The sequence below is a fragment of the Leuciscus leuciscus genome, assembly GCF_965113295.1.
Source record: "Leuciscus leuciscus genome assembly, chromosome: 15".
NCBI lineage: Eukaryota > Metazoa > Chordata > Actinopteri > Cypriniformes > Leuciscidae > Leuciscus > Leuciscus leuciscus.
The window spans coordinates 29,646,577-29,655,869 of record NC_138739.1 but is presented as its reverse complement, the minus strand read 5'-3'; the positions used below and the strand labels follow the sequence as shown (position 1 = coordinate 29,655,869).

The 9,293-nt window shown below is 39.3% G+C and overlaps 2 protein-coding genes across 2 annotated transcripts; one reads left to right on the top strand and one right to left on the bottom strand.

The window, feature by feature from the left end:
* Window positions 1–313: 313 nt before the first annotated feature.
* On the top strand, window positions 314–4,667 carry oaz1a (ornithine decarboxylase antizyme 1a). Its single transcript, XM_082137631.1, is given in 6 exon segments — window positions 314–496; window positions 2,616–2,661; window positions 2,663–2,749; window positions 3,595–3,770; window positions 3,864–3,949; window positions 4,036–4,667. Coding segments are annotated over 6 exon segments (645 nt in total). The 5' UTR covers window positions 314–377; the 3' UTR covers window positions 4,167–4,667.
* Window positions 4,414–8,293, bottom strand: LOC309475007 (inactive tyrosine-protein kinase PRAG1). Its single transcript, XM_082137624.1, has 4 exons — window positions 8,049–8,293; window positions 7,725–7,876; window positions 6,803–7,314; window positions 4,414–6,376 (listed from the first exon to the last, which is right to left on the bottom strand). The coding sequence occupies exons 1-4, from the start codon at window positions 8,126–8,128 to the stop codon at window positions 5,312–5,314; spliced, it is 1,809 nt and encodes a 602-aa protein (XP_081993750.1). The 5' UTR covers window positions 8,129–8,293; the 3' UTR covers window positions 4,414–5,311.
* Window positions 8,294–9,293: the final 1,000 nt, after the last annotated feature.

Below are 9,293 nucleotides of genomic sequence, written 5' to 3'. Positions count from 1 at the left end.
AATCTTAGTTATATAGTACATCTTGCACTGCTACTAATGTTGAGTGCGTAACAATGAGAATTGTGCTTAATTATTGACAGATTATGTAACTCCGTTAGAAACCCTTTAAATTAGCCTATATTCTATCCTATTCTAGTTTTACATACTGCACAAATGTGAGTTCATAAATCAGACATTAAGCTTTTTATCGCGAATGTGATACATTCTATTTTAATTTGTTTATTTCCAGTGGGGTCTTATTTGTTTGTTAGAACGCATGACGTAACGCATAAGCCACGCCCATTCGTGTTTCGCGTATAAATACTGCGGGCCTACACAACCATTACACATTCAGTCGGAGCACGGACGGAGAAGAGTCGGGTCTTGACGTTGGCCGGATGGTTAAATCCAACCTCCAGACGATCCTGAATAGCCACTGTTTTGTCAGAGAAAAAGAGAGTAATATATCCAAGATGCCAGTGATCGAAATGACCCGTAATAAACCCGAGAATGAAAGGTAATGTGGGACTTTAATGTAGCTCGCTTTGTTTGAGGCCTTGTTTTAGCAGTACAGCCTAGCGAGCTTTAAATTATATGACGAAATACACGGTAATGTTTGTACGCCTTATTGTTTTAGTTTTAGTAGCAGAATGAGACATAAGTCTATCCATCTGTCAAAACTCTTTTCAGAAAAATGTATTTAAAATAAAGAATTATTGTTAAATATCACGTGATAAAGCCTCGCAATTCTGGTGGGATTTTGTCAGTCATTGGCTAGAATGATTGACAGGCCCGTTGCCAGGTAACAGGTTTTTGCGTTTGTAGAACATTCGAGAAACGTCCAAATCACTCATTCAAACTGTCGTTATTTCCAACGTCTGTTTTAATACCTTTAGCTGTAACGTTAGATGCTGTATCAGTTTGGCTTTCGAGCCAATCATAGGTATTTTAAACCTCGTTATCTAACCTCATAACATTTTATTTATGACTTTTTTATTGACACCAGTTTTATCACATTTATTCAGGTGTCGCTCAGCTCAAGTGACGGGTTACGTTAACGTTAGGTGTTCACGAGGTGGCTAACGTTGCAATGCTAACGTTAGCTGGCAAAGCGAAAACAGTCAGGGGAATTGCTTTTGTGTCACTGCTAAGAGGATGTTTTATGAATAATATATTGAGTAAGAATTTTAGTTCTAATTTAAACGAGAAACTTCCCACAATAAGTCTGTTTAAACCGTTTTGAAGCGGATTGTAATGTGCTAATCTTTTAAACGTCGCCTCGCCCATCTCCCCTTGTTTGTTCATCTATCATGCGTCGTTGCTGAACGGAAAGGAGAACCATGTTTTTAAAAGATTAATTCAGAAAACTTAATACCAATTAAGTTTTCCTTTAATGTAATTTTAAAAGTTAACATGATTTAAAACTGCTCAATGAATCCATAAGTTTAATATGAAATCTATTTTGTGTAAATGTATTAATGTTGTACGAAATGAGCAGGTGTCAAGTAAAATGTGGCTTAGTCCATCTGAGTAATTTTTTTTCTGCATTCTTAAAGGGATACTCCACTTTAAAATGAAAATTCTGTCATCATATACTCACCCTCATGTTGTTTCAAACCTGTATGAATTTCTTTCTTCTGTTGAACAGAAAGGAAGATATTTAGAAGAATGTCAGTAACCAGACCGTTTCTGGTCTCATTGACTTCCATAGTATATATTTTTTCCTACTATGGAAGTCAATGAGACCAGAAACGGTCTGGTTACTGACATTCTTCTAAATATCTTCCTTTCTGTTCAACAGAAGAAAGAAATTCATACAGGTTTGAAACAACATGAGGGTGAGTATATGATGACAGAATTTTCATTTTAAAGTGGAGTATCTCTAACTTGCACGGGGTCATATGGGGTTTTTTGTAACCGGTTACTGCCTCTTGTATCCTTTTTGCTTGGATCATATTATCCATTTATGTCTTAAATGCAGGAATGTGTTACAAATCACAGGCCCTTTTACTCAATCTAAATGTCGGTGTTCATTCACCTGCTACAGGCTGTTGTGTAACACAGTGGGAGACACAAAAGGCAAAAATTGCCCTCACATGTGGTACTGAATTGAAATGAGGTTGCTCTGGTTTCACAGATGTATCCATTAATTTTTAGTATGGTTATTAAAGATTTGCATTCACACACAACTGCAGCACACGCTTGGAATAAACAGAACGATATCGTCTGCTGGTGTGGATGCTAATAGTTATTTATAGTTGGTAAGGATGAATAAAACAAATTTTCATTCAAGCTACCCCCAAAAAAAAAAAACTTGTTTATTCTGTTATGTTACTTCTGTTGGGGAAAAAATGCATGTCTTTACAGAAAGTTGTTAACCAGGTTTTATTTTGTGACATTTAAACGGAAGTAAATGGATTTAAAGGCATCATGCTGCTTCGTCACATAGTCAGACAGCCACTGTCTCTCTGCATTTAAACATTTGATCAATGTTGTAACATACCCTGGGTATGGAACCTTGCTCCACCAGTTGAGCTACTGGAACTAACTAGTCTATCGTTCATTAATTTTTACCCATTATATGCTGATGTCATGCTGTCTGTTAACAAGCATGTTGTCGTGTTTCCTGGTTACAGTTCCCATCGCTGCAGTAACCCGTGTCCGGGGCCTCTGTGGTGTTCCTGATGTCCCTCACCCACCCCTGAAGATCCCAGGTGGGCGAGGGAAGGATCAGCGGGATCACAGTCTTTCAGCTAAGCTATTCTATTCTGTGAGTGCAGAGGTTTGGGTCACACTTCACATCACGTGAAAGTGAATTTGTGTGAATAAAATACAATTGGAAATAAGTAATGTGTATTTAGTTTTCAGACTCTTCTAATTCTATACATTTCTAAAGGCCTGTTCACGTCAAGAACGATAACCATAACGATGTAGTTCTAAAGTATTCTAAATGTAAACCAAGAGTCCACGTTACAACGATAACGGCATAGAGACATAATATCTTTGGAATTACTTCAATTTTATCTAGCTGATGAACAGTAAAAACAATGACAACCAATCAGAATCCATTCTGCTTGAGCATTTTAAAGTGGCAGAAGACAAAACTGCAGCGAGTGCGGTGGCAGATATTCACCACCGCGGTGGTAATGGACTAACTACCTGCAGTGGTTGGTTGGGTTGGGGGGTTGTTTTGAAATAAATAATAATAATAATAAACGAGGCTCAAGCATCAATTTCATAACAGACGTGTATATTTGAGCAATTCCGTCAAAGAAACGGTTTACCTGTAAAGCATTGAAAAATCTCAGTAAATAATGGTAACTTAAATAATATAGTATTCTTGGTGTGAATTAGGCCTTGAGTCTTTAGACTGTATTCTGCTTAAAGATAGTGTTTGCATGATGTATGCTGTTATCTCACTGTGCAAGGGTCATCCTGTCTTATCTACATATTAATCTCATAACTTAAGTCAAGTGAGGTGGAATGACCAACCTCATTTTCCATATGTTAATGATTTGAATGTCATCCATTACTACAATTTGTTAAATGACTTTACAGCAGTAATTGCCCATGACTGCATAAATTCATATAACTGTATTTGTGTCCTCTTTGTAGGATGCTCAGTTACTGGTTCTTGAGGAAGCTCCCACGTTGAACAGCCGTGTACGGTTTTTGCTTTTTGAGCGCCGCTGCTCTGTGAGCAAGCACTTAGTCTGGAGGGGGGCACTGAAAGGGGCAAACCTTTACATCGAAATCCCCACTGGTGTCCTCCCGGAAGGGAGCAAAGATAGGCAAGTCAAATTAACGTCATCTCGTGGTTTTTCTTTTCTCCCTACTGAAAGTAAATGTTGGCTCTAACTGGTTGTTCCATTCTTTTGCAACAGTTTTTCACTCTTGCTAGAGTTTGCAGAGGAGAAGTTACAGGTTGATCATGTTTTCATCTGCTTCCATAAGAACCGAGATGACAGAGGTAAGCATTATGGCTTTTATCTCCCTTCATGCCTTTTGTTTGAGTTAGTTGGGCCTATTTTTAACCCTTTCTGCTACCATCTCCAGCATCGCTGCTGCGGACATTCAGTTTCATGGGCTTTGAGATTGTGAGACCGGGTCATCCCCTCGTCCCAACCCGCCCCGACGCTTGCTTCATGGCTTACAGCATCGAAAGAGACACCGATAGTGACGATTAAAGCTTATCAATCACATTTTGCTTCTAATAACTATGCTGTATCTCACCAACATGCTGTATCTCACCATTAAATGAAACGGTATGAATATGTCAAATTGACTTTTTTTCTTTCCCCCTGTTAATTACTACATTGTAGTTCTTGTAAGGGTTGTGCTGTGTTTTCAGTCGTATTTGCACTAGTGTAAACGCATTTCTGCAGTGACCATTAGTTTTTAAGCCATTACCACTGGGCTTAACTTCCAATGTAATTGGATTCTTTGCTGATTCCCTTTCACCCATTCCTACACTGATCATTTTTAGAACATAATATTTATGGTTAAGATCTCAAGCAACAATGTAGAATCATGGTTTTTATTGCTGATATTTTGATTTCTTTACCGGTGGCTTCAAGTTGTTGTGCTTAATGTGTGCATGAATTTGAGTTTAGTTATGACTTCAATAGGATTTGTCTGCATGTTTCCTACAGTGTGCAGAATAAAAAATGCTCACCCTACAACACTGACTTGGTTTTGCTACCTTTATTTCCACATGCATAAATGTAAATTATTAGACTATGTCTCACTGGGTTTTCAGAACACTTTATTGTCCTAACCCCTGATGTTTTGTAATGCTCATTTTTCCAGGTATTGTTAATAAGTAAACTCCACAAGGTCAACAAACAATAAGCTGATTTTGTAGTAATACATTGTATATATTGGAGAGGCTTTTACTGTACATTGGATATAATCTGCCCACTGTGAATATGATAAGAGTTTAATATGTAACAGGTGTTTCACATGGTGATCTTGTAGCCAGAAGTAGGTGAAAAAATAATAGTAATGCATATGTACAACGTGCAGAACATGACATGGGTGGGAAAAAAAATTCATTGTGGCCAAAATTAAGAATGTTATGTAAAGGGGTACTAAATCAAATGTGGCTTCAATTTAACTAAAAGATGCAGAAACAGATATATTGGCCATGAATTAAGCATGTGCAGGCCTCTTCAAGGTTTTATGATGGGAAGTATACAGCAGTATATGAATAATATGCTACAAAGTTATGTTAGTATTTAAAAACTTAATTTAGGTTATATAGCTACATTAGTCAATAGCTATATCTAAGTTTCACTATCTGACAATTGTTATTAACATTTGCATTTTAATGTTAAGCAGGTTTAAAAAAGTCATGAAGACCCATGCGTTCAGTAATGCTAAGCAAAGTATTGGGGTCAGTAAGGGATAGATATTGCAGGCAGAGAAAATCTTCCCAGTCCAAGCCGTATTGATCCTGAAAGAGTCCCTTCTCGGCAAGCTTGAGGACTAAAAGAGATTGCTTAAGTAGCAGCCAATTAGAAAACACAGAGCTCTCCAGTTGGTTCTGCTGAAAAAGTCCCTGTCGTGGACCCCAAAGTAAGGCCTGGAGGACACCCACCACATCGGCCAATAGTAGCCCGGGTTTCTCAGATGTTAGCTGGGTGACCAACCACACCAATCCTGGAGTGTATGGAGTGTCTTGTGGCACCTTCGACACGGATGAGCAACCGTCAGTGAGATGTAGGCAGTACCTCAGCAAAGTCCCCAACTGGAACTCTTGGGATGTTGCTTCTTGAAAAACGTTGTCCTCAAAATGGCCTTTCAGTACCAAACGAGGGGTGCCCCACTTCTCCCATAAAGTTTCACAAATCTCACTTTTGTGTATTAGCTCTTCGGTCACCGTGATCCCGAGGGTACCTTTAGAAGTGTCTGTATTCATCTCCATTACCTTCTTCATTTTACTATGGTATTCCCAAGAGTCAGCCCTCTTGCTCGTGATATGAGGCCACACCAAAGTCGCACTCTGTGGTTTCAGTTCTCTGTTGATTACTTTAAAATGTCCCAGCTGCTGTAGACCTAGTACCAACTGGAGGGCAAGAAGACAAAGCCTCCTCTCATAAACCTCAGGAAGGCTGGAGTGCAAAGAGTGTCCTTCCTCAACAAAGTCCTCCAGTGTTCCCAATGGAAAGTCTCTTACCACAGTCACACTAAAACATTTCTCTAGAAGATCAGCTACTGTTTGCTGTTGGCATACTTCAGTGGTGTCCCCATGTGAAGGCTCTGAAGTTGTCTCAGCATGCTGCAAGGTGGAAGTTTGATCTGTAGCTGTGCATTGTGGGAAATGGACCACTCCTTGCTCAATGTTAGGATGCGGCATGGATATAGAGCAATCTGATACCAAATCTTCTCTGTGAACCTGTCGAAACATTTAGGGGTTGTCTTCAAAATACTCATTTTCTTTTATTCAGTAACATGCAACATGTAGGATTCTCTACTCCTTTACCCAAAAACTGTTGCATTGTGGCTAAATACTTGCCCATAATTATACATAGCACATGTCAAACTGTTGGTGCTGTTTCTCAACACCTGGCATGATGAAGGAAGTGTGGTTTGAGGGTTTTATACTGCAAGCTAGGGTTGCCTTATAAGGGTGCGCATTCTGCTTGTGGTTCAGGGGCTCAGCCTGGGAATCGTTAATGGCCTACTTAGATCTTTGGATTAAAAACCCTTGTGCACAAAATACACAATTCCGGATTGCTATTTGCTACAGTACCTAACTAGATTCCTTGTACATCTAATTTAGATCGGTAACTGTTTGTAAATGCAGTGTTGATGTCCTTACCTTTGCTGAAAACAGTCTCCCAGGAATCTTCGAACAACGCAACAAGTAGAAAGCATCCCTCTTTGTCCACTGCTCCTTACACAATATAAAGTCATTAGGCTGAGAAGTCTTTGCGATCTCCATTTCCTGTTCATTTAGGAAGATGCTCGATTCAATGTTTTGCAATGTGTTCCTGAGAAACTGAAGATAACACTCTTGAATACCCATGGAAACTTGCTCATGGCTCTGGAAGCTTCTGAAGACTCTTTGAAGTTGCTCATCTGGTGTATCAAAGTTCACTCTGTGCAAGGACGGACCTTGATGTAGTTCCTCTTGTACCTCTTCCTCTTGTAGTGTAAGTGTGCCATGGAATGGTGCTATCATGTATAATGGATTTTCATAGTTGTAGGTTCCTGTATGATCATGGTAAGATGGGTTCAGAGCCTCCGCTGGGAGGGATAGGGTTCTCTTCAGACTCTTTTTGGGTACTGGAGGAGGAGTTTGATCTGAGAAGAATCTTGCCTGGTGATTTTCTGAGAAACACAACAAGGTCAAAATTACTTCTAGCAGTAGAGCAAACACATGTATTCTCAGATGCGGTGCATGTCATGTGTTATGAAACAATGAAATGAAATTTTGTGGAAACTCTCAGTTCCCACAGTGCCGTGAGACACAGACTCTGCGTGGTTTAGTTGTTTGTCTATTGCCTTACTGTATTGGTTTCAGGTGTTACTTCCTTCAAAATACTTGTGTAGAAGAAAAAAGTGTTAAAACAACAAAAAACATGACCAGAAATGAGGAAGGCCATGCATGTGAAACGTTACAGAATCAAGTTCTCATTTTACTAAGATCCTTATCATTGCTGCAAAACTAACATTTTTGTATTAAACTTTACAAACACACCAGGTTCTACCAGACAATGCCAGACATTATAAGTGCTCACCATAGCGATGGTGTATTGGACAGTGGGCTGCATTACAGTAAGTAGGAGTGAACACTTCAGCAAATGGAGACACAGGTGTCTGTGGTCCAGACAAGAGTAGATCTCCCACCTTCAGATCTAGATCCTGGATGGAGCTTGAAGATGACTTGCTCCTAAACATGCACACATGCGAGTTCACAGAGATACAGAAACAACAGAACAAGTTACTGGGCTAGATCTGCTTCATTTGCATTTCATTGTAATGAGCAACAAGTAACTTTTGTGGTATGCTGTTTCCTGTATCACAGCTAGCATGTGTCAAGTCATAACACTAGCATTTCTTACCTGCGCTGTTTGATGGGCAGTGCAGGTGGCGATGCCCCTCCTGATGTTCCCAGTAGAGTGTAGTCTGTTGCTTGATCCATTGTAGTTTAGCATGTGACAGTGAGAGCGTCCGTGAATGTGCTTTACCCTCCTACAAATGTCAGTTCCTGTAGTTTTCTTCTAGTGCATTAGCACACACACACACACACACACACAGTTATCTTACTCATTGCCACAGCATATCTAGCATCTGAGGTTGGCAGCGGAAAAGCTGAGTGCATTTTGTGCACATCTGTTCTCTGTACTTTCAAATAGGAAATTTTTAAATAAGGAACCAGTTTTTGTTAGTTCTAGATTAGTACCTTTTACTGTCATGGCATGGGATGACGTTTATTTGCATTGTGCTCATGCACTGAGCTTAGTTTGTGTCAAACATGAATCTAAGATTTTTTTATTTATTTTTTTATCTTACTGAACATTTCTTTAAATTGGAGGAATTTTTTAAACTTTGATATTTTATTTGTGTTTTCTACAGAACATGTAACTAAGCAACTTAAAGCACACCAGTTATAAACTCCTTGCAACAATGAAGTTACTTGGAGACAAACTCTGCAAGATACTAGTGATAACGAGTGATCATCATACACTGTCATCTTTCAGTCACTAGAGGATGCTGTTGTCCCTTTATAAACAATAAGCAACCTCAAACATGACTTGAGATCAGAAATCAGAAATTGCATACTTCCTTACTATGTAGTAGGTGAAAAACAGTGTAACAAAAGAAGTATGTCCGAATTCACAGTGCTCATTAGGCAAAAAGTACCTGGATGACCTACTACTTTCAGTGAGATTCTTAAGTGTGCATACGATGTACACTTTACTATCCGATAAGGCCACAGTAGAGGATTTGTGAATGGCAGTGAAGTGATGCAACTGACACTGGTAGGTCACCTGATAATGACAACATGGCGAATGTAGTACGTCCAGATTACATTCATACTACACACACTCATACTATATAGAATGTACTTTTTAAGCCCTCGCAAAGTCAAGAGAGTATGCAATTTTGGATGCAGCCCTTGTGTGCCTGATTTTGGAATGGGCCTGATAAAGACTGGATTCAATTCAGTTAAACTGAACTTCAGATGATTCAGTTCAATTGGACTGCACCATATCCCAAAGCAGCTTTACTGAGTGGCAAAAGCAGGAGCGAAAACCTCCCCAAGTATAAGTCTAATAAAAACTTAGTAGGAACCAAAACCCAAC

Excerpts from the sequence above, each read along its gene's own strand:
- LOC309475007 (XM_082137624.1), bottom strand. The coding sequence starts at position 8,128 with ATGGATCAAGCAACAGACTACACTCTACTGGGAACATCAGGAGGGGCA. Across the intron at positions 7,315-7,724 it reads TCCAATACACCATCGCTATG|AAAATCACCAGGCAAGATTC; the intron begins GTGAGCACTTAT and ends TGTGTTTCTCAG. Across the intron at positions 6,377-6,802 it reads GGAGACTGTTTTCAGCAAAG|GTTCACAGAGAAGATTTGGT; the intron begins GTAAGGACATCA and ends ATGTTTCGACAG.